Genomic DNA, 24,296 nt, shown 5'->3' on the forward strand with positions numbered 1-24,296 from the left:
CACAATGTACCTTTAATTAACATCATATCACAGTGATATCTGTCTGTAAAAGTAGTTGCCACACACCTAACCTCCTGAGCCAGCTGGTCTCATGGATGTGGAGGTGCCACTGTGTCTGCAGAGTCTTGAGCAGTGCGTACATGTAAATGTGTTAGTGTGCTTCGTGGAGGAAATGGTTAACAGAGTGTGTGCAGGAGAAAGGAGGGATGAAGGCAGAAGAAGGAATGCTTATTCTAAAGAACTCCTTTGATCATCTCTTTCTCACACACACACACACTGAGTGAATGTGCGGCTTTGTAAAGAGCTTAACGTGTTTTCCTATGTGTCTACAGATCGTGTGTGGGTGTGTGCGTGCGTGCCTGTGTGTATCTGATGCCATTGGCTGCCGGGCATTGTGTGGGAGAGGCTCCAGCTTAAAAATAGTGAATAAAGAACTTTTCTATATTTGGTTTTTATTTTGTTTAATTTGTTGTTTGTGGTGTTGAGAGCTGTAAAAATGCTCTGTTCTGTCATTAGCATCTCCATGGATCTGTGCATAGTGCATATGCATATGTAGGCTACATATTTCCTGCCATTTTGACAACTGTCTGTGTCAACAGCTGGTTCACTCTCACACCACTCACACAATATATTTGTCCACAGCAGGCATCTGTTTTATAGAATAACCTCTAAACACCCAGCTGATGAACATTGTGGAGACTAATAGAGTTGAATGTTGGCCTTGACTCTAAATGAATGCTAACGTTGCTCTGTAGCAGCTGGAGGTGTAAGGGTCATGTCAGGTGTTGTCTGCAGAACTTGTTTCTGTCGCCCCCAAGTGGCCAAAAGTCTGTTATTACACAGGTGACGGTGTGTGTTTCCTATGCTGACTGGACACTTTTACTGTAACACGGGGAGACAGAATATGACAAGTCCTTCTGTTCAAACTGCTGAGTGAGTAGCAGGCTGGTCCTCAATAATCAACAGTGTTGGGCACGTTACTTTTAAAAAAGCAATCAGTTATTGTTACTAGTTACTTTTCCCAAAAGTAACTGAATTACTACATTACAAAAGTAACTGATCAGCAGGAAAAGTAACTATTGTGTTACTTTTATAAAAAAATAAAATGCTCAAATATGTTAAATTACATGGACATGCCCCCCCCCCCCCCCCCAACCCTCTAACCATAACCCTAACTTCCTGTTTATCTGGAACTAACCAAATCACTCAGTATTCCTCCGCACTGCTTTTTTTGACTAGTTGATGGACTGAAACAAATGTGTATATAAGCTACACTTCAATGGGTGTATTATTTTGTGACGGCCGGGACTTCTAGAGTCAAGTAACGGCGCATTTTATTGTCAGTAACGGTAGCAGCGTTGGGGGAAACTGTAACTTTTATTTTTTTTACTGTTACTGAAAAAAGTAGCGCCGTTAGTAACGCTGTTAATCCCATTACTGATAATCAATAATGTAGCACCCATGGTGATGGAGGAACATGATGTCAGAGCTACGCTGTGGCTCAGTCATGTGATTGAGTAGTAGTTGGAATAGAGTAGTTGGAGAGGAGTCGGGTCTATCAGAGAGTGAATACACAGACGGCCGTTGTTAGCTGGATCGGTTCATTGTTGGTTTGGGACTAATGTCTTTATCTGGACTCGTCCTTTTACACCGTCAGTCTGATCTGTGTTCATGAGTCTCTTCATTATTAATCACCTCAGGAGTTTGGTGTGATATATCACTGAGGATCAGGAAGTACAGATAGCAGTCGCCTTGGGAGGGCACCCAGGGTGAGATAGAGGGAGATATAAAGTGTGGCCATGCAGCCCTCTGAATGATGGGATTGTCCTCCTTATGGACTCTGCCAAGCAAAATGGGCAGGCAGCCCTCGGCCCATGTGACTGTGGGGGTTAAAGGGAGTCTTTGATGGGCACAATAAGAGAGTGCAGTAGCAGAGTGGCCCCTGTGCCAGGCCTGGGGCCTCAGACCGGGCTTATCTCCACCACATACACTCAGTGTCTGTTGGTACAAACAACAGCCTCCACTCTCTTCCAGGCTGCTTCGCTGTTTAACGTTTCCACATCCAGTGGGGAGGATCAGCGCGGCCTCATTGATGCTGCATAAACACAGCGTCGGTGTGTGAAGCGCTCGACTCGTAGTGGAGGATCACAGACTGTTAACAGAGAAAAAAATGGCAAATGTTTGTGGTTGTGATGTTGTTGCTGTTTCTAGGAAAGCCTGACTGACAGACGGTTGAGAACACAAACACATGGAGTAACACTACTGTGCTGCTCTGCACTGAACATATCAGTTGTTATGTCACATCATTATGATGAGAAATAGAAGTATGTTATCTGCTTTTTACCGACTATACTCAAAGATTTCATTTAAAATCCCAAGTGTCAGCAGTGACAGTTTTCATAACACTCTGGACCAAAAAGTGAAAACAAACTCCTCCTAATGCATCATTTCATCACTATTTCCTTGTAGTTTTCCACCGTTTGAGGTTTGACTGGTCCTCTTTTAATGACATCATCACATTGTACCCCCTTCTTCTTCTATAGTTTAATGACATTTGAGAGGAGCACCATGAGATATTTTAACATTTTGGCAAATTCGCCTATTGCCATAATCCCTATAGTCTTAGGAGTAGCTTCATTACCTTTAATTGTCGGTGCAAGCTGTTTTTAGATCGGCGGGGCAGAGACGTGAGCTCTTTCCCTCATCAAACTCATCAAATACACAATCCAACAACTCCACACCACACTATGAAATAATAATGGAACGTTACGAGTTGTTTTCGAGGCAAATGCGTAACTGGAACTACATTTCAGACACGGCTGCTGGGCGGAGTGATTTCAAAAGCGCAAGAAGTTCCGAGTATTTGCTTCATGTGTCGTCATTTTACATAATTATACGTTATTATTTCATATGGTGAATGTGCAGGTCACAACTTGTCCACGAGAGCGTTTGATGAGGGAAACCTAGAAATACCATTAGCCTCCGTAGCGTTAGCTGAGCAGCTTGCGTCTCTGCCCCGCCGATCTAAAAACAGCTTGCACCAACAATTAAAGGTAATGAACCTACTTCTAAAACTATAGGGATTATGGCAATAGGCAAATTTGCCAAAATGTTGAAATATCCGTTTAATTTCTAATATTCATTAGCATCATGGGTTTAGTTAGAAAGCTTAAAGGCAAACAGAGATTTTTATTCATAAGCTCCAATGTTTAATGCCAGAAAATAGCTCTTCTTCTTCATAAGGTGTAGGCTATGTGTATTATTAAACACTGTTTAGGCTCATACTATAATAGTGGTATAAAATAATCAGAAAAAGACAATTAAATCGATAATCTCAACTATTTATATGGCAATTTACGTTAATCGTCAACTAATATTTCATGATTGTGACAGCGCCCTCAGCTGGGACAGGCTTCAGCCATTTAAATGGTCTAAATTCACATGTGCCATAGGACTCAGCAGGAAGTCAGCTGGCTATAATGTCCCTGCTCTGTGTGTGCACGCTGCTAACATCACAACATCACTCCCACACTCAGCTGTGTTTTGTATTCACTTGTCTGAAACACTGGAGAACGTTCTTCCATTTTCATCCCTGTGACTGTTTCTGACAAATGGGGACATTAGGGTTTTTGATTGATTGTTTACAGAATAAAAATCCCCTTTTTATTTTCAGTTCTACATCTACTTTAGTATGAGACAGATACTTGTGGTTTTCAGTGGATACTTTTACTTGGTGTTGTTATGTTGAACATTATGTTTCCACTCAGCAGGAGATGGAAAAATACAAGAGCTTATCTCCTTGGTATGAATCTAACAGGTAGAGGCACGGTTTGGTTTATTAGAATGGGAGAAAATACAAAGAGAGACAAAGTGAGGCATTCACAGGCTGGTAAATATTTGATTTGATTAATCCACAACTTGAAGCCAGAAGGTTAATTTTCTGCCATGTTGGCAGCCTCCGAACAAGGCATCTCTGTTATGACATAATGCTGATCAGCGGTCATCTGTCTCTTATATAACGCTACAGGGTGCTGGTGGTGGCTAAACCTTGGTCTGTGTCAGCCTGGTGGAAACCCCATCGCCCTGAGCTCCAGGGAGAAACCAGAGAGGTCCAGACTGGGACGGAGTGACAGAGAAAATGGAGAGAGTTCTGAGAAAGATGATGAGATGAGGGCAGAGGAAAACCAAAGGGAGAGAAGATGTTAATAATAAGGCAGGAAAAGGGACGCTGTATCAGAGAAACAGTCTCACCCCTTCAGGAGGAGTTCAGGACAACATTAGTTGACTCCCCCCGTTCTGAGAACTTAACTTTCCAGAACTTTCTCTTAATCCTTCATGCCTTCGGGCTTTTATTCTGTTTCTAAAGAGTGCAGGGAGGGGAGAGAAAATCCTCTCTATTATATAAATCTGTGCTTCAGAGGCGGATTACTGGTGACTCTGCTAATGTCAATGCAGCTTCAGCAACTTTGACTCCTTCAGTGTGTTTATGGTGTGTTTCAGTTCTCCTGACACCCTGTGGTCACACAAGGCAGCACATCCTTGAATCCAGTGTATGGTATAGAGCTACTTAAAGTCTCCCTTTGCCCTGATTGGCTCATCTACAGACAACATCATAAAGAAAAACATTTAGTAACCAATAGATCAGAGCCTTAATGACCGACAGTTAAATGATTCACCACAAACAAACTCACATCCAGCTGCCATAAATTTTCACTTAACGTAAAAATCAATCCTCACACACACTGTCTTTAGAGACGTCGGTCATCAGCTGGCAAAGTACAAACACTTCCTCTGTGGTTGACTTGACCGTAATGAAATATCACTCACTACATGCTAAATGTTTCCAATAAGTGATATCAGAATTTCTACTGTATTTGTTCTTTGTGCACACAGTCTGATCCTGATCCATCTTAAATTATCTGGTATTTTTACCTCAACTCTGCTACATTTTTACCTTAATTAAACAGCTTTGGAGTAATTGTAATGGTTAAATCAATGACTTGTAACTAGTTCCAGGGAGAATGAACACACAAACGCGCCCCGTAACCTGTGATATCTTGTTTATGACAGATAAGACTATGTATAACATTATCCACCACTCCATGGATTGATTTCTCACCAACTTCGTTGAAAACAAATGCACATGACTGGGAGGAGGGTTAGCAACACAGGACTTGCATAGTTCCCCTTCAACACCTACATTGTGATATGTAGGAAGAATTGTATTGTGATATCCAAGCCCAAGCCTTTATACATCTTTATAGAACGAATTGCCTTGTTTACAACTACTTCCGGGTGGAAAACCAGCATGAGAACAATAGTGACGCACTTACGGGCTAACGGTTACCTGTTTAACTTTAATAAGTGACTCCGGTCCATAAAAAAATATTTTCTCCAGTGGATATCTTAGTTACAACATGACTGAGCTAACTGGAGTAGTTTCATGTCGTGTCCGACAACAGCAGACGTCCTGATGTTAGCTTAGCTACTGCCGTTAGCTTAGCTACCACCCACCGTTAGCTGTCCCTGTCAGCTGCAGCCACTGATGCTTTCTAGATAATATGATTCCCCCAAACTGAATAAATACAACACATAGCAACACAAAACACACACAGAGAAATAGTAGCCTAATGTTTCTTCAATCATTTCAGATAGGGCATGAAAAATACGTTATATAGCTAAACTCTCGTTCGTTACTACTGTTCTCATGCAAATTACGTGCTGGTTTTCTACCTGGAAGTAGTTGTAAACAACAAGGCGATTCGGTCTATACATAGCTGCATTGCATTATGGTCAATTGAAAAAAAAACTATACATATGGTACGGTGGCAGCCATGGGTTCTGACCTGTGCTGCTTGGCTCTCTCTGACTTTCCTGTCTCTCTCTACTTAACTGTAATAAGAAAGGCGGAATGCCCCCCTCCCACCCCCCTCTCACTTGTTGAGGACTTCCTGTGTGTGTCTGATTGTATTGGACGTCCCTGTAATTGGGTGAAAGTAGCAGACTATTAGCTTCTCTATGTTGGTATATTTTCATTAAAAACCTGTTACTGGTTACTGGTACACCTCTTTAACTGCACATCAGACACAAAGAGCTGCTGACTTCACTCAGCCCCCCCCCCCCGCTCCCTATAGACCAGTTATCAATATAAACCACTGCTGATGTCAGGAGGCCTCTGGGATCACTGCTGCTGTCACCACTCACTGTACCGTCACACAGCACTAATGACCTGTTTGAGGCTGCCACAGACACTTGTGTGTGTGTGTGTTTTGATGGTTTTCTGTGTGTATCTGCATTAGAATAGTTTATTGCATGTTGCCTGCAGCTCTAATTGCTCCCCCGGCAGGCAGAGATCACCTCAACATTTGTGTCAGGAGCAGTGATCAATACCTCAGTGAGGGTGATTCCTGTTAAGGTGCTCAGACTATTAGGCCTGATGTAGAGGTGGGTCAGACAGGCTGAGCTCATGTATCTGCTCAGGTCTGGACCACTTCCTTTTTACACTTAAACTAAATGGAGGATGTTCGGTAGAGCCTCACAGTCTGGTGATTGGGGGGGGGTCACTCATATTGAGTAGGCCTAGTAGTCAATGGTCAGACACACCTGGATTAAAGCAGAAGTAAGCGGAATATTTGTGTTAATATAAGTCTTAAATAGTTGTATCTTCCGACAGCAATCACTTATATAGAGTGTTTGGTCTGAAACACGGGTCTGTCAGTCACTCTGCTCTGTTGTAAGCCGAGGAGAAAACTTTCCTTGTATCCTACAACCTTTATCCAATCAGGAGAGAGAACGGCATAAAGGGGCGGTCCTCTCTGTGTGTGCAGCCAAGGGATGCGCGTGAATGTGGTGACGTAGGGACAGGAAGTTAGCCAAAACCACCGGATCGCTTACTTCTGCTTTAATCAGTTTGTCCAATAATGTAAGACAGGAAATAAAGGAGCTTGTTTAAAGCCCCTGTACAGACTTTTCATTTAGTGTTGATTTTGGCGGCCCCAGTGGACGAAAGCGGTGGTGTTTTGCCAGAATGAAGACTGCATTTCACACTGTCATGAAGCCGTTTGTCTGGTCAGCGCGTGTAGATTTGTTTTGGAAACGTCGGAAAGAAGACGGGACTTGCTTCTTCTTTTTTTTTTTGCGGCGTAATGTATCTATTCGTATCGTTTCGTCAGTGGTCCGACCCGACCATGCCTTCCAGAGGTATAGAATTAGACTACTTAGAAATAGCATATCTTCACACTGATGGGCTCATTTGCTGTTGTTGGTAACAGAGACACATCAGCAGAAACCAGAGACTTTTGCGTATCCAGTTAAAAGCTCCGGAAGTAGTGGAGCTTTGCATAAAGCCTATTGAGGAAAAAAGGAAAAAAAAACTGATTAAATGAGTGCAGTGTGTGTGTGAGAGGGGCAGGTGTGATGTTTGCCTTCTATCAGATAATCTGCTCATCAAACAGCAGCAGGTGGTGGAGATGATACACTTACATCAATCAAGTCAGTGTGTGCTGAGCTGTTTTTGCACCCAGAGTGTAAACCACACCCAGAGGCCTCCACCCACCCAGGACTGGCTCAGTCTGTCAGCACCGGCAGCTTGGTGTTCAGCTCCACTCCGTCTAACCTCCGCCTGACCACACGTCTCATCACTGTGGAAGTGGATTCCATATCGGCCGCTGTAGCACAGGTGTCCTGCTTTTCTCAGCCTGTAGCCTGCTAGCCTGTAGCCTGCTAGCCTTTAGCCTGCTAGCCTAGCACTGGTGCAGCTGTGGAAGTGGAAGTGTCAGGCAGATGCTAAGTCACTGAGTGAGTCACACAGTCTCAGTGAATAGGGAGATACCACAGGACAGAGCCTGGGGGGTTTTCACCCTGAAGCACATTTGCTCTTTGGTGACAGAGCCACACTACATGTCAATTAGGGTTGTAAAGGGGCAGACCATTTCCAGCAAATTTCCGGTTAATTTACAGAAACTTTCCATGGGAAGTTAAGGTGGGGAATTTTGGAAATAGGGTAAGGGTTAGTTTACTTTATTACGTTCCATGGGAATTATGGGAATTTATGGGAATTAACTGGAAATTGGGGGTAATTCGAACAAACTGTATCATATTCAAACATAAATATTGTTTTGTCATAAGCAGACAACCATGCAAATTAATTCTGGTTGTTTTAGCCAAGATTATGCTACAATATATTTTCCTCAACTGTATTTAAATTGCCCGTTAAGGGCCTAACCTTCAATTTTGTAAATTTTGGATTTATTCCCGTTTATTCCATATTCCTGTTAATTCCCATATATTCCTGTTAATTCCCATATATTCCTTTTAATTCCCATGGAAAGTTTCCAACTTTGAAAATTACCGAAATTTTGCAACCCTAATGTCAATCAATAAAACTTTATTTGTAGAGCACTTTTCATACAAAAGAAAGCAGCCCAAAGTGCTTTACATGATAAAATAATATAATGAACAAACAGAAAAAGGACATTTACGCACATAGATACACACACACACACACACACACACACACACACACACACACACACACACACACACACACACACACACACACACACACACAAATAAAATGTATTGACATGTATCTGAACACTCTGACTGAAGCCTGTTGTTCCTCTGGCCCTTGGACATAGCTGATTATATAATATAATATAGTATTGCTGTAATACACTGATAATGTGCTCTTGTCTTGTTGCTGCTGTTGTAAGAGCAAGCACACAATAACAAAGCTAATCGCACAACAATAGACCCCTCCCTCCACCACCAGAGTCTCCACACACCAGCACCATCATGATGCACTGTGACACAAACACACACACACATACACATACACTGATAACTGAGCCCAGAGAGGAAGGTTTAAGGGGCGGTTAGTCTGGCACTTTGTCAGAGCCCAGCGTGCGACACACAGGCACACGCAGAGAAACACACACACACACACACACATACATACCAGAACACACACACACACAGCAGTGTGGACAGAGATGCCTGGCGATAGAGACAGAGCGTGGTAGAGGGTGGAGCAGAGACATGCTGAGGAAGCTGGTGTGCAAGAAAATCTGCGCTCGTAAGACCGATGCCTTTTTTTTGTTATCTCTCCTCTTCTTCCTCTCCTCCGTCCTCTCATCCCTCTGTATCGCTCCCCATCTTCCCCTCCGATCCGTCTGGCTCATCTTTCCCCGCCTGAAATTCTCTCTTCTCCCCCTCTCTCTCTCTCAACCTGTTGCCTTTTCTCTCCGTCTTCCACTGTCTCTGTATCTGTATGCCGGAGATGCACTGTCATGGTGATAGCCTTGGCTGCAGGGACATTTGAGAGCAGCTTATTCCATGTGTGTGTGTATTTGTGTGTGTGTGCGTGTGTGTGTGTGTGAGTCTGGTCTTTGTTCACATGTATTTTTTTGGCTTTACTGATGAAAGCAGTGTTTCTGTGCAGCTGAAAGCATCAGGCTTGGTTCCTGAGCAACAGTCCGCCTATAAGACGATATTCTCTGATAAATGGGTCGATGTGTTTTTCAGAACTGATATCGATTATAGAACCAGATGTTTAAAGAAATAACAAGCGCATATAGTACATGTTTGGGTACATACAGTATAATCTTTTTTCTTTTTTTTAAATTAATCCCCTTCATCTATCTATTTTTCATTTTGAGATACATAAGTTAATACAACTTAAATTACCTTTTTATGTAAACATGTACGTGTAAATGTGTATGCTGTCTGTAGTGTCTGATATGTTTTATGTTCAAAATGAGGAAAATCAATAAAAAGAGTTGAAAAAAAAAGAAATAACAAGCGCTTTCAGCCCCAAACATTCCTGTTGTTGCCGTGCCTCAGCTGGCAGCGGCCACCCAGCGCTGTCATATCGGCCCCGAAGCTAATCCCTCGTGTGAATAGTCACGTTGGGCAGGTGACAGGGGGTCATGTATCCATGCATGGCTGTCACACCAGATTAAAGTCAGATGGATGGATAGATAAAGGTTGAATAGATACATCATCCACACACGACCCCCCCCCCCCCCCCCCCCCTCCCTCCAGGTGGGAAGAGGTCATACATTACAGAGATGACTCAGGTCTTAAATGAAAGGAGGAAAAATAATGCAATTCACCAGAAGACCTCACACTAATCAGGATGTCTCTGATTGATGATGACTGAATAATGATTTATTGATCCTGATGAGAAATGTCGTCACCGAGCCAAAACATTTACCGTCAGCTTGAGGAGCATTTTCCCTCCTGTTAAATCAGCTGTTACACTGCAAAAACACTTACACTTAAAATAAGACTCATCACATAAAAAGTAGCTTGTTTTTAGACACTTCTTACTTCTTTCAAGCATATTTTCACTTGAAACAAGTAGAAACAATATTTTATTCCATTGTTGTTCTTTTTGAAGGTTGCCTTGTACAATCTGGCAGAGGGACAGTCGATGAAAACTCGCTTTTAATCACGCCTCTAATTCGGGTGCATTTACATGTGTTTTTTTATACAATGTTTATTAATGTGCATTGTCCCTTTTCAAATAAACTAAACTGAAACTGAAACTGAAACTGAAAACCTGAAGTGGAGCAAGTTTTTTTTTCTTATTACAAGCACAAAAAAAACCTGCTTTCACTGGCAGATTTTTCTACTTATTTCAAGTGAAAATTTGTTTGAAACAAGTGAAAATGTTCTAAATACAAGTTCATTTTTAAGGTGATGAGTCTTATTTGAAGTGGAAAGAGATTAGTTTTGACTAGAAATGAGACATTTTGACAAGAAATAAGATGTACCTCACAGTTTCCACCCTCTTCTGTCTCTGTTGTTGCAGATAAGAACTTCGAGGATGAGGACTCCGTGGACGGAGGCCGGTCCTCCTCCTCATCGTCCTCAAAAGCTCCCCCCAGTGGCAGGAGGACTGTAATGAGCTCGGTCAGAAGACCCAGCTCAGCCACTGCAGCCAAGGCCTCAGGTAACCAACGCTGCTCTCAAACAGAGACCAGAGACTTTCCTCTCAGACTCTGCTCCATGTTGACATGACCGCATCACATCATTTCTGCAGATGTGTCTGCTACCAGTCGCCTGTGTTCGACTGTATTCAGGTCTGGAGTCCTGGGAGACCACCGTAGGTCGCTGGACTCACTGCCAACCAGTTAATTTCACTCTGAAGTTTTTCTGGTCACAGTTGTAAAAAGTTATCTGAGTGGCCACAGCTTTTTTGACGGCAACAACCAGTCGGGCTCTTTGTGTCACACTCACTGGATGTTTTCTTGTATTCTCTCCATTCTCAGTGAAAACTCAGAGATCCTGAAACACCAACAGTCACCCCACAGTCAGAGTCACCCATTCTAATTCTAACCAAAGCTCCAGACCTGAATCTGCAGGATTTAAAGGAGACATATTCTGCCCCTTTTCCACAAATTAAAATAGTTCCCAGGTGTCTTAAAGACATGTCTGTGACATGCTTTGGTCTAAATCCCCCAAGGATCAAACATCACAGCTCTTTTCATCCTCTCTAAACAGCCCTGTTCAGAACTGCTGGTTTCAGTGTCTGTCCCTTTAAATGCAAATCAGCCTTCTACTGGTACCAGGTAGTGGTGAGGTTATGCAAATTCGAAAACTAGTTACAGCACTAAAAACCACATGGATTTCAATCTAGGGAGTCTGCACATTACTTAATTTATTTTGTCAATTCTTGCATTTTAGGGGCCTGAAGTCAAGACAACCACCCAAATATATGTTAAAGAGCCTTCAGAAAGTGATATTTCCATAATATGTCCCCTTTAATATAGTGGTATGTGCTGCTTCCATATCACTGGCTGATTGGATAGCTGCATTAATCAGATCATGTACACATGTACAGGTGTTGCTAAAACAGTGCTTAGTGAGTACGCGGCCGCCTCAACACAAGTTACATTAAATTCTACAATGTCGACTTCAATTGCAGGTAAATGTAGGTTCTAATCCCTTTCACGTTGTGTTCAAAGGTAAAGAAGCCGGCGCTGGTGCTGTCGATGAAGAGGATTTCATCAAAGGCTTTGAAGACGTGCCCTCGGCCCAGGTATGTTGATCTCTGACGTCCACTGTCCCTCATCAATCCTTTTATTGAAGCAGACGTACCAGGTCAAAGTCAGTTGAAATATCTCTACATCAGCTTAGTGAATGCCAACAATGTTTTGCACAGACATTTATGGGGACATCATTCCGTAGACAGTCCCATTGGATGAATATGTAATTTTTCATCTCAATTTATCAGCAGGTCAAGTTGGAATGTTAATTTGCCACTTTGGCTATTAATTTACTTACTTAATAACCTTCATATTACTGTAACCTCAGCTGAACATTGCAACTCACTGTGTATGGAGGTTAGCTCAGATGCTACACACACAACAACATTATACACATGATACAAGCACACACATCTACCTTCAGGCCACAGATATGAGTCACTCATATTATGACTTTACCTCGGTGATCCCATTTAAATAATGCTATTTGACATTTGTAAACACATTGTTCATGTTTGTTTGCAAACTCTGTGTGAGTTTTTTGAGGACATGACTTCAAACTAAGGTGAACTGAGCAGGTTGGCATTGTCAATGTGAGCACAGTAATGCTCTGGTTTATCATGCAGCCGCTAGCATAGATAGAGAAGTTTCATTCTTTACTACCAAAGGGGAAAATAACAAAGAGTCAGAATCTCTATCAACACAGATGTGCAACATCACTGATGACTGATTTTTTTATTTTTAGAACTTTTTATTTAAACATTTTACAAAACATTTCCTGACATATGACTTGTGATGTGTGATAGACTGTACATTAGAATTAGTTACAATAAGAATACATGAATAAGTAAATACATAATAAAATGAATAGATAAATAAAAAGGGGAGAGAAGGAGGGGGGGATTAAAATAAGAACTAAATAATAAGAGTATAATTAAAAGAATGAAATAAATCAATTAATAGAATGATTAACTAGATAATAAGTAATAAAAATAAGTAATAAGACATACATACATCCATCTATACATCATCCTACACATTGATGCATACGCATACCTTCACCAACACATGTGCATATATATGTATAATTAAATCAAAGAGGTATATTAATGCATATATAATGTAAATATAATGCAGACTAGAAAAGAATGTGTAGAAGGTACTGTAAGGTTTTAATGACTGATTCTAATGGTGTGTGTGTTTTTTATGTTTCTTCTTGTTCATCCAGATCTACTCCAACAGAGATTTTGAGGACCAGCTGAGCAAGATCAGAGAAGTTCTGTCTGATGACAAACATGACTGGGAGCACCGAGTGGTGGCGGTAAGACTTGAAAACCGTATAAACTGTACAGTCATTCAGCCATGTGCATACATTGCAGGTGCAGATAATCAGAGATAATATACAACAAAAACATTCCTCCCATCTCACTCCTCTTTCCTCTTCCTCTGCAGCTTAAGAAGGTACGTTCACTGATTCTAGCCGGGGCCACTGAGTACGAGGGTTTCCCTCAGCAGCTGCGGCTCCTGGAGGCCTCCCTCAAGCTGTCGGCTAAAGACCTGCGCTCCCAGGTGGTCCGCGAGGCCTGCATCACACTGGGGTAAGATCCAGACCTGAGGAGACTGTACTGTCCTGCCCTAGACCCGACAGTTTGGTAGCACTTTACTGTAGCTTTAATCTGATTTGACTGGAGCGCTGTGTAGTGGTGCAGCTACCATATCAATTCTGTAGGAACCATATTTAATTTTTCTTTATGTTTGTGAAATTGTAACTCCAAACCGCTAGGGGCTTTTTTTTGTTCATTCATGAGAGGCTGACACTGGCCTGTAGGGGTCATGTCAGGGTTATTTGAGGTGAGTGTCATTTTGCACAAGTGTTGTTAATTGCTGGCAAACAGTTTCCGACTGTGCTCGGTTATAAGTTATAGTTTTTCTGTTTATTTTATATGAATGGAATGATAAACATGGACATTGGTAAGCAAATAAATCGCTTATATGTGTGTGTGTAAAGGAGGATTTGCATTGTTCTGATTTATATCTAAGTGCACCTCAAAACAATTAGTACCAATAAACAGTTAGCAGCATAGTATAGGACTTGGTCGCTGCTAGGTGTGCCGAAAAAATCTTTTCAAAGATGCATTGAGATTCTTAATGGGATGACTATGAATCGATTAAATTCAAAAAGAATAGAGAAATTCACAGGTGCACCTTTAAGTAGACTAGGCCTTTTCTTTTTCTATGTTTGTTCAGACTCCAAGGAAGCTGCTGTGTAGTGGAAAGGCATTTAAATGATATTATGTATACGTTATCAAATTTATCTGACTATTTTTGCTAATTAATGGAAAAGGCAACATAGAAAATTGAGGATGTGATGCATCGGAATGCATGGTATAATCGAATTGAACCAAATCGTAGACTGGTGAATCGTAATCTAATTGAATGGTGCGACCAGTGAAGATGCACACCAATAGTCGCTCCAAACTCTTTAGCAACTTTTCCTTGAATGTGCCTAATTTGTTTGACAAGTCCATTAGACAGGCATTGTAGGAGCCATTTTTTATGTTGTGTAGGTATTTACTTTTCCACAAGGGTGCAGTATTGTTTCAGTTCCTTTCTTTTACCCCAGAATCTGCCCCAGCTGTTGGAGATCAGGAGAGCTGATTAGTTTGAGTTGAGTGGTGGTGGGAAAGACACAGTTTTTACTTGTGTGGTGACTATTCAAAAAAAACAAAACTTGTCACCTGATGGTGGTTTGGGACAGTTTTTACACGACAGCCAGAGAATCAATAGAAGCTTTTTGTTTGTCAACTTGCCTTATCCTTTTTTGTTGAAATAAACGGGAACCTCACCCAAAGACATCATAACCTTCGCAACCTTTCTTTTTTATTCACTCTGGAATCGAGTTAAGAACCATCCCAAACCACCATCAGGTGACAAGTTTTGTTTTTTTTGAATAGTCACCACAGGCATCTCTATTTCAGGATTTTGTGTGAGAAGTGAACATGGCAGTAACACAGCTCAGCTTTTTTATACTCAGTTGTCAGAATTTGATTAGAACCTCCCAGTGAGGGCACAGATCATTTAAAAACACAACAGGATAATACAGTGAATAACCGTAAATCTGATGAAATGACGGTCATCAGTGTCAGATGGCCACGATGGTAGGAATGATATTTATTTTAAAGAATCTGGAACTGATTAGCCTGTGCTAGGAAAGCAGCATGAAGCATGAAGTATTTTCTTTCCACATACTTAAGCTAATGAAAACGAGCCTGATTGGGTTCTCCACCCTAAAACATTCATCATCCAAAATTTAATACAACCCCGATGAGGTGGAACAGAGCAGAGGCGCACTGAAAGAGCAGTGTGCTGATGAATGGATGGGATGGAAGCTGTCACCACCACTGCCTACATCTCAATCCTGTATAGACTCCAGCTGAGGTGGATCACATATTGAATTTTCCCCCATTTTTATTAAAACCGCTGTCAGCTAAAAGGCATCTATTGATTTTTGGGAGTAAACATCTCTTTTTGTTTGTTTCCTTCCTGTTGTTTTTTTCTCTCTTGTGGAGTTTGAGTGTTCTGACACTTGCTTTTTACTTCAGAATGTGAAACAAACTTTAATATACATCGTATAATAGCATTTTTAGGAGGAACTGTATATTTCAAACAGGCCAGAGTTGACTGTGTATGATCAGAAAGAACTGTTACACATGACCATGACCATCTTATGGTTAAAAGGGACATTGTGTAACTTCTCCTGTTATCTATTCACGAAAATCAAGTATTTGGTTCAAAAGTCTGTTTTTCATTAATCAGTAATCCCCCCATCAACAAACTGAAGTGTTCCTTTCAGCTCTGAATTAGCCGTTCATATCATTCATATCTACAATGGTTAGCACTGTTGCCTCACAGCAAGAAGGTCCTGGGTTCGAATCCCCGGCCGCCCAGGTCCTTTCTGTGTGGAGTTTGCATGTTCTCCCCGTGTCTGCGTGGGTTTCCTCCGGGTGCTCCGGTTTCCCCCACCACTAAAAACATGTCGGCTAGGTTAATCCTCCAGTCAGCGCCACTGACCAAAGGCACTGGCTCATAATCTGGAGTTGGTCCCCGGGCGCTGCACCGTGGCTGCCCACTGCTCCTCAGGGATGGGTTAAATGCAGAGAAAGAATTTCACTGTACTAGCTGTATATGTGACCAATAAAGTACCTTTACCTTTACCTTTACATGGAGCGGGTAAGCTCGGTGCTGGCTGCCATGTGGTGTCTCCATGTTTTTACGTTCAGTGGCAGCGTGACGGTAGGAAACCACGGAAACTCAGCGGAGACACCGGAGCTGTCGGCTCAGGTCGAGGTGGCGTCTGTGAAAAGTCACCGCGGTAACGCAGTGAGGAGGAATGGAGCGTCACACTGATGCTGCATTCACCTGCAGTCGGGCAGACGGCCGTCGGTAACAAACCAGATGTCATTTTAGTCACAGAAGTCCAGAGAAAGCCGGTAAAACGTGTCACTCGTATTGTTTTGCCTCGTGCTGACGGGCCACTTGTTTACATAGAGGCTTGTTTATGTCGTCCATCTGCCGTCTGCCCAATTTCACGTGAATGCAGCATGAAAAATATGTTTGAGTTGCTTGCGATATAAAACCGCAACGCTAGATGGGAGTAATTCCTACACAATGTACCTTTAAAAGTTGTTCTTTAACACCCTCTTCTCTCTTCTCTCTTCTCTCTTCTCTCTTCTCTCGTCAGACATCTGTCGTCAGTCCTGGGTAACAAGTTTGATCATGGAGCGGAGAGCGTCATGCCCACACTGCTGAACCTTGTGCCCAACAGTGCCAAAATCATGGCCACGTCAGGGATGGCTTGCATCCGCCTCATCCTCAGGGTAGGACCTCCACAGACGGGACGGGTTTCCTGGAAATTATTCTAACAAGAAATAATGAAACTGTTCCTCTGGACTCATGGAAAAATATAACACATGATGATTTTGTCTTTCCCATCCAGCACACACACTACCCACGTCTCATCCCCATCATAACCAGTAACTGCACCTCCAAATCAGTAGCAGTGAGACGGTAAGAACATTTTGTTAACAGTGCGTAGATGTTAAACATTCATATCTGACAGTTATCAATTTACAGTCTTTAAAAAAAAAATTGAAATGTTGGTCAATAACAAACTAGACTTGTGATTTTAAGAAACAAATACTACAGTATGTACTTTTTATTTCCTGGTCGCTCTCTGGAGCTCTAGTAACAACTGGTTGGTGTCGCCCAATCAGAAGACAGGTGGCTCTGGACCTCTATTCTGATTGGCTGACTGTTTTTAAGCGATATGATGAAAATAAAATGAAACCAAACCCTTGATGGTGTCTTCCAGGCTTAGAGCATGGCTGAGAGTGGTAATTGCTTTGTTGTGACATCACAAAGTTACAGAAGTCCTGGTTTTACAGTTTCTGAATCCAGGCTGTGTGCATTTATCTGTGGTCCGATTCATTCACAGGATTAAAGTAGAACCTAGACACTGTAATCTACCTGGATACACATGGGACCTTTAACATAACTTTGTCGTGATATTGCAAATGTGATTGATTGTTTTTCTTGGTCAACTTTTCAGGCGCTGTTATGAGTTCCTGGACCTCATGTTACAGGAGTGGCACACCAACACACTGGAAAGGTAAGCTGAACAAAAACTACCAAAACACTTGAGAAGTTGTGTCTGTAGTGTGTAGTGTGTAGTGTGTAGTGTGTGTCTCCACATGTTTCCCCTCCTCCCTCCTCTGACACCATGACATTTCAGTTTGCTAACATTTGAGTTAGTTAAGCGTTGGCTGGGTGCGCCGCTGATGAGGCCCATTAAATTGATGAGCGTCGAGAGAGCCGTCACCGTCGAGACCCCACGGAGGCAACTTTCCCCCGTTTTTCGTATCCATGGCAACCACGGCACGACACTTTAAAAAGCACGCTGAAAATCCTGTGGGTGGCCACATTCCCTGTGGACCACCAGAGGATTAAACCTGGAAGAGAGAGAGGAGAAGAATTAGTTCTGTTTGTCTTTTTTTATATTTAATGTTACAGAAATCGTCCGTTAGCACGCAGACGTTTTTATTTTGAGCGTCAGTGTCCTCCTCACCATGTTCCCTTACTATCCCAGACACGTGGCTGTTTTGACTGAGACCATCAAGAAGGGGATACACGATGCCGACTCCGAGGCCAGATCCATCGCAAGGAAGTAAGTGTTGTTTAAAGGTGACGTTTTAATTTTTATGTATTCATTCTCTCACCTCATCTCCTGCTCACTGTATTTTTTAATGTAATATTATCTATTTTACTTAACAAAACTTTTACTGTCTTTTTAGAATTTTAGAAATATTGTCTTGTTTTAATCTTGTCTCCCTTTTCTCATGAAAGTGACAAATAAAACTGAATTGAATTGAATTTTCCTCGTTCGCCTTCGCCTGTAGGTGCTATTGGGGTTTCCATGGTCACTACAGCCGGGAGGCGGAGCATCTCTTCCAGGCGTTGGAGTCCACCTATCAGAAGGCCCTGCAGTCTCACCTGAAGAGCTCCGACAGCATCGTGTCCCTGCCCCAGTCTGACCGATCCTCATCGTCTTCCCAAGAGAGTCTTAAGTAAGAGCTCTGCATGACGTCCTCCTTCTTTATTCACCCCGTTTCCTCCTCCTCCGTCTCTCCTGTCCTGGTTTATTCCACCTCCTTCCATCCCCACTCTCTGTCCTGTCCACTGTCCTACTTTTCTCCTTTGCACATCTATTTGCTGTAATTGATTGGAGGAAACCACTAATGCATCCGTCCTATTGACGACTGTGAAAACATTGGTAATTATTATCAGTCGGACAGCAGACGGGTGAGAGCTGGACGACTGGGATCGGTTTATAGATTCCCTATGGGCTGTGTTGGCTAATGACCTCATAGTGCATCCACGAGGACAGCAGCTGTTGTGGTCATCTCTGTGTGTGTCTGTCTGTGTGTGTGTGTGCTATATCCATTGTATAATTTATGAATACATTACCTGCCAATAGCTGACAGACCTTACAAAGTCTAAAATGTGATTCCTGTGTTTTTTCAGCCGGCCGCTGTCTGTGAAGAGTGTGATTGGAGGGAGCATAACAAGAAGTAAGACACTTTCATTCATCTTTTTTTTTCTATCCCTTTGTGAGTAATAATGAATGAATGAATGGAATTGAATGAATTAACTTTATTTTTCATTATTCACACTGTACTATGACATTCATTATGGCTTCCTTAGGTAAAAATGACAGAATAGAATACAGGTACATCTCACTACAGTAGAATATGATGGAGGTCAGCTCTTGGAATTAATCAGCTGATTAGAGTGTGACATCATTAGGTTACAATAAATACAATTTTTGGGGGGTTTCGTTAAATGTAAGCCATAATCACTACAATTAAAAGGATTAAACACTTGAATTATTTCAATCTGTATAATAAATCTATAATATAGATTTATTACACAGATTGATATCATATCCTATATAAATTAACTGTTTCATGATATTTTGATTTATTGAGATACACCTGTACATAGAATAGAGATTAAAAAAGAAAAGAGCAGCATATTAAAAAAATATGCTGAAATAGATTTTAAAAAAAAAGAAAAGCCAAATTAAGCACCAACCATTTAAGTTAGTGCTGGAGTAGTGGAGACTGCAGAGTGTTACTGTTCCCATGATCATGGCCTTAAATACAAAAAAACTTGAAAACTATGAGACACTCAATCGGACAAAAGACAAACACATCTATGAATGTTACATCCAAATGCTTAATAAATGAAGTGTTCACTCCCCTAGAATTTATTAGGACCCTCTGTTCACCTGCTGATTTATACAAATATTTCATCAACCAGTCTTCTATCAGCAGTGGAAAACATACATCACACAGTGAATCATGCAGATAGAGGTCAGACTGGCTCCATGATGCTGAGATCAGAGTTCTGTGGGGACCAGACCATCTGCTGCAGGACTCTGAAGCCCAGTCTGCTGGACTTCAGCTCAATTATGCAGTAGGCTACTAAAGCTCGGCTGCCACATGACCGGCTACACTGATTTTTGTCTATATGGCACAATATAATCTCTGATCTACCAGAATCAGAACTGAGCAAAGTGAAGCAGTTTTTAGTTCCTGTGTGAAGCAGCCTCCTGTTTGCTGCAGCTCACCAATAAATCATCTTTCAAGAACTCTACCACGTTCTTTTGTTTTTATCACTGCAGCACTTCTTTCAAATGCTCTCCTAAGTGTGTAACCTGATTTTATGTAATCTTGACATGACTTATTTAAAAGTCTTAAGAAATCCAAATGCTCTTTTGATGTATCTCTGTAAAGCACTTTGATTTAACTTCACACGACTTGAGTGGAAGTGCAAAGTAAAACCTCACTGTAATTCTTCAGGCTCTTAAAAATAAACTGCCTCAGTTTTCACTCTTTGCTTTTCCATCTCGGTGCTGCTGCAGGTAAGCTGGTGAGCACCAGGATGTCCTCCACGCCGGGTTCCCTCCAGCGTTCCCGTAGCGACATTGACGTAAATGCCGCCTCCAACGCCAAGTCCCGTCTGTCCACCGTCCCCGCGTCCTCGCCGTTCAGCTCGGCGGCTGCCCTTCCCCCGGGGTCCTACGCCTCATTAGGTAAGCTGTCAGTCATCTGCCTCTGTCTTCTAATAGCAGGCAAACAAATGTCTGTGTAGTTCATCTGTAGAAAGAATTTAAAGTACACACACACACACTGGTACAATGTTGAGACAGTCAGTGTAAGTACAGCACCTTGCAAAAGTCTTCATACCCCTTGAACTTTTCCATGTTTTGTCACGTTACAACCACAAACTTATGTATTTTATTGGGATTTTATGTGATAGACCAACACAAAGTAGGGCATGATGTGAAGTGTTCATGATTTTTTTTACAAATCAAAGACCAAAACTGAACTTTTTGGCCTACATGCAAAACAGTGTAGTGGAAACCTAACACTGCACATGAACCTGAACACACCATCCCCACGGTGAAACAGCATCAGGCTGTGGGGAGGCTTTTCTTCAGCTGTTGATGGGAAGATGCTGGAGCTAAATCCAGGACAATCCTGGAGTATAAGCTGTTAGAGGCAGAAAAAGACTTGAGACTGGGATGGAAGTTCACCTTCCAGCAGGACAACCACCCTAAACATCCAGCCAGAGCTACAATGGACTGGTTTACATCAGAGCATATCCATGTGTTAGAACGGCCCAGTCAAAGTCCAGACCTCAATCCTGTTCCCCAATCTGTGGCAAGACTTGAAAACTGCTGTTCACAGACTCTCTCCATCCAATCTGACTCAACTGGAGCTTTTTTAAGAAAGACGAATGGACAATAATGTCAGTGTGTAGATGTGCAAAGCTGGTAGAGACATACAGTACCATAAAAGACTTGGAGCTGTAACTGCAGTGAAAGGTGGTTCAACAAAGTATTGACTCAGGGGTCTAAATACATATGCACACCAGACGTTTCAGATTTTTATTTTGCACCACGAATCAGTTTCCTTCCACTTCACAATTATGCCCTACTTTGTGTTGATCTATCAAATAATATCCCAATACAATACATTAAAGGGATAGTTCAACATTTTGGCAAAGTGGCCCATTGCCATAATCCCTATAGTTTTAGGAGTGGGTCCGTTACCTTAATTGTCGGTGCAAGCTATTTTTTGAACAGCGGAGCAGAGCCGCAAGCTGCTCTCATCAAACTCATCAATAATACACAATCCAACAACTCCAAAACGCTCTGGTGAACAAGTTGTGATCTGCACATTCACCACGCTATGAGATAATAACAGAACGTTACGAGATGGAGTTGTTTTCGAGACAAATGCTGCTTCCCCCGACGGGAACGCGCATCAGCGGTTTTGCATGAATTTACCGTTCTAAAAACAGCTTGCACCGACAATTAAAGGTAACGAACCTACTCTTAAAACTATAGGGATTATGGCAATGGGCCAATTTGCCAAAAATGTTGAACTATCCTGTTAAAGTTTGTGGTTGTAACGTGATAAAATGTGGAAAAGTTCAAGGGGTATGAAAACTTCTGATAGGCGCTGTAGTTGAACAACACTGCCAGAAAATACACTTTGCACCACTTTGACTTCCTTATGAAAAGACAGAAACCTTAAGAATGATCACTTGAACGTTGCCATGTTCTTCCTGTGCGGCTTGTGACTCGTCTCCCGTCATCATGGAGCGTTACAACATTCCTCTTGTACTCACTGGCTTTTATGGACCTGACTGGGGTTATTAATGACCACTGAGATTGTCATTAGACTGTTCTGTCAGCAGGAACTGTTTAAATCCTGCTCTGACACATGTGACGAATCGATGTGATGAGGCTGAGTAAATCCCCCCCGATACTTTTTAAGGATGTTTTCACTCATATCTAAAGCTAATGGGGGACATTAAAGCCTCCCCCCGCCTACACATATAATGAAATTTACTGTCATCTTTTTTCCTGTGCAGAAACTTCTCTCCCTCTCTCCCTGAGTCCCTGTGGCTCGTTAGCAGCCGTTACTAATGACGAAGTCGGACGCAACCCCCTTTGCTTACCCACTCACTCATGCACCTGCTTCAATTGCTACTAATGTCTTCCTCTATACCTCTCCTTCCACTCGCTGCTGCACTGCCTTTCTTAAATCCCCCAAAAGATGGCACTCCTGGTAAAAGTGATGGTAAGACTTGTGTGTCTGTTTGTGAATGCAAGAGAGAGAGAGAGACAGAACGTATGAGTGTCTTTTTGACAGGCTACAACCTTACATCTTTTTTATCTCTTCATCTGTGCCCCTTTTCTCCTCTTTACCCCTCCCTCCCTCAAAGTGATCGTCAGTTATGTGGAACTCTGCATGGACTGTCTGCATGGACTTTATCGTCTGACTGTAACCCTAACAGCTGTCTCCATCACTTCTGTTACTTGCACAGCGATAATGTGCAGTATCACTGTTTTATACCATATGGCTGCTCTCCACAGTGAAGGTTTCACAAACTAAAAAACAGGTGTCAAATTGAACTATTGACCCTGACTTTTAACCTCCTTCGAGAATCCTCAGGGTTGCCAGATCTAGTCAAAGTATACGTTCCCACTCTACAGGTGGGCCGCAGTCTGGATCCAAATCCAAATCCAGTCCTGTCCTACATTATCATAAAGCATATCTTATCGATTATCTGATTTATTACTTTTCTAGCCTTTACGGCACTGCTCATGTGATGCTACCTGGCCAATCAGTGCAACTCAAGGCAGAGATAAACAAACAGGGAGAGACAGAGTGGGAGAAATAAGTGGGATAGAAGAGAAGAAGACAGATATAAAAAAGGATGTGTTGTAACTGTAGAGTTGTGTAGATGTGAAATTAAAGGAATCACCACAATTATTAACATTATTATAATCCTAACTACCGTCCCTGAACGCTGTTGGCTTAACCCTCCTGTTTTCCTCCTGGGTCTAGGAAGGAAGAAAGGCAGGAAGGACAAAGGGAAAGAGGGAAGGAAGGAAGGACAAAGGGAAAGATGGGAGGAAAGAAGGAAGGGAAAAAGGAAGGAAAGATAGAAGGAGGGAGGGAATAGATTGGGTCAATTGGGTCAAAAAGGAAGGAAGAAGTAAGGACGAAGTGAAGGAAGGAAGGAAGGAAGGGAGGGGAAAAAGAATGTGGAAGGAAGGAAAGAAAGATGGAGGGAGGGAACAGATTCGTTCAAAGAAGGAAGAAGGGAAAAAGTAAGGAAAGATGGAGGGAGGGAACAAATCAGGTCAATTTGATCAAAAGGGGAAGGAAAGAAGGAAGGGAAAAAGGATTGTGGAAAGAAGGAAGGGAGGAAGAAAGGAATGATGGAGGGAGGGAGGGAACAGACTGGGTCAATCGGGTCAAAAAGGAAGGAAGAAGTAAGGACGAAGGGGAGGAAGAAGTAAGGACGAAGGGGAGGAAGGAAGGAAGGAAGGAAGGGAGGGTGGGAAAAAAGATTGTGGAAAGAAGGAAGGGAAAAGGAAGGAAAGAAAGATGGAGGGAGGGAACAGATTTGTTCAAGGAAGGAAAAAGGGGAAAAGGAAGGAAAGATTGAGGGAGAGAACAGATCAGGTCAATTTGATGAAAAGAGGAAGGAAAGAAGGAAGGAAGGATGGAGGAAGGGAACAGATTGGGTCAATTTGACCCAGAAGGACAACTATCACACCTCACATAGAACTGAGAGTGTGGAGAAACTCTGTGTGTGAGTGTGTGTGAAAGCTGAGATATATGAATATCCAATGGCTAGCCTATGTAAAGTATTCAGACC

General features: G+C 42.2%; 1 protein-coding gene across 1 annotated transcript in view; it reads left to right on the forward strand.

Moving 5' to 3' along the window:
- Nucleotides 1-24,296, forward strand: part of clasp1a (cytoplasmic linker associated protein 1a) — a 125,640-nt gene that overhangs the window by 62,149 nt on the left and 39,195 nt on the right. The window contains exons 9-19 of the mRNA XM_083996440.1: nt 10,817-10,957; nt 11,973-12,046; nt 13,222-13,314; nt 13,446-13,591; nt 16,735-16,870; nt 16,990-17,060; nt 17,602-17,661; nt 18,139-18,216; nt 18,449-18,616; nt 19,074-19,120; nt 20,476-20,646. Of these exons, the coding sequence (XP_083852566.1) occupies nt 10,817-10,957; nt 11,973-12,046; nt 13,222-13,314; nt 13,446-13,591; nt 16,735-16,870; nt 16,990-17,060; nt 17,602-17,661; nt 18,139-18,216; nt 18,449-18,616; nt 19,074-19,120; nt 20,476-20,646 (1,185 nt within the window). The remainder of the gene's footprint in view (nt 1-10,816; nt 10,958-11,972; nt 12,047-13,221; nt 13,315-13,445; nt 13,592-16,734; nt 16,871-16,989; nt 17,061-17,601; nt 17,662-18,138; nt 18,217-18,448; nt 18,617-19,073; nt 19,121-20,475; nt 20,647-24,296) is intronic.

The sequence above is a fragment of the Trachurus trachurus genome (genome assembly GCF_905171665.1).
Source record: "Trachurus trachurus genome assembly, chromosome: 21".
Taxonomy (NCBI): Eukaryota; Metazoa; Chordata; class Actinopteri; order Carangiformes; family Carangidae; genus Trachurus; species Trachurus trachurus.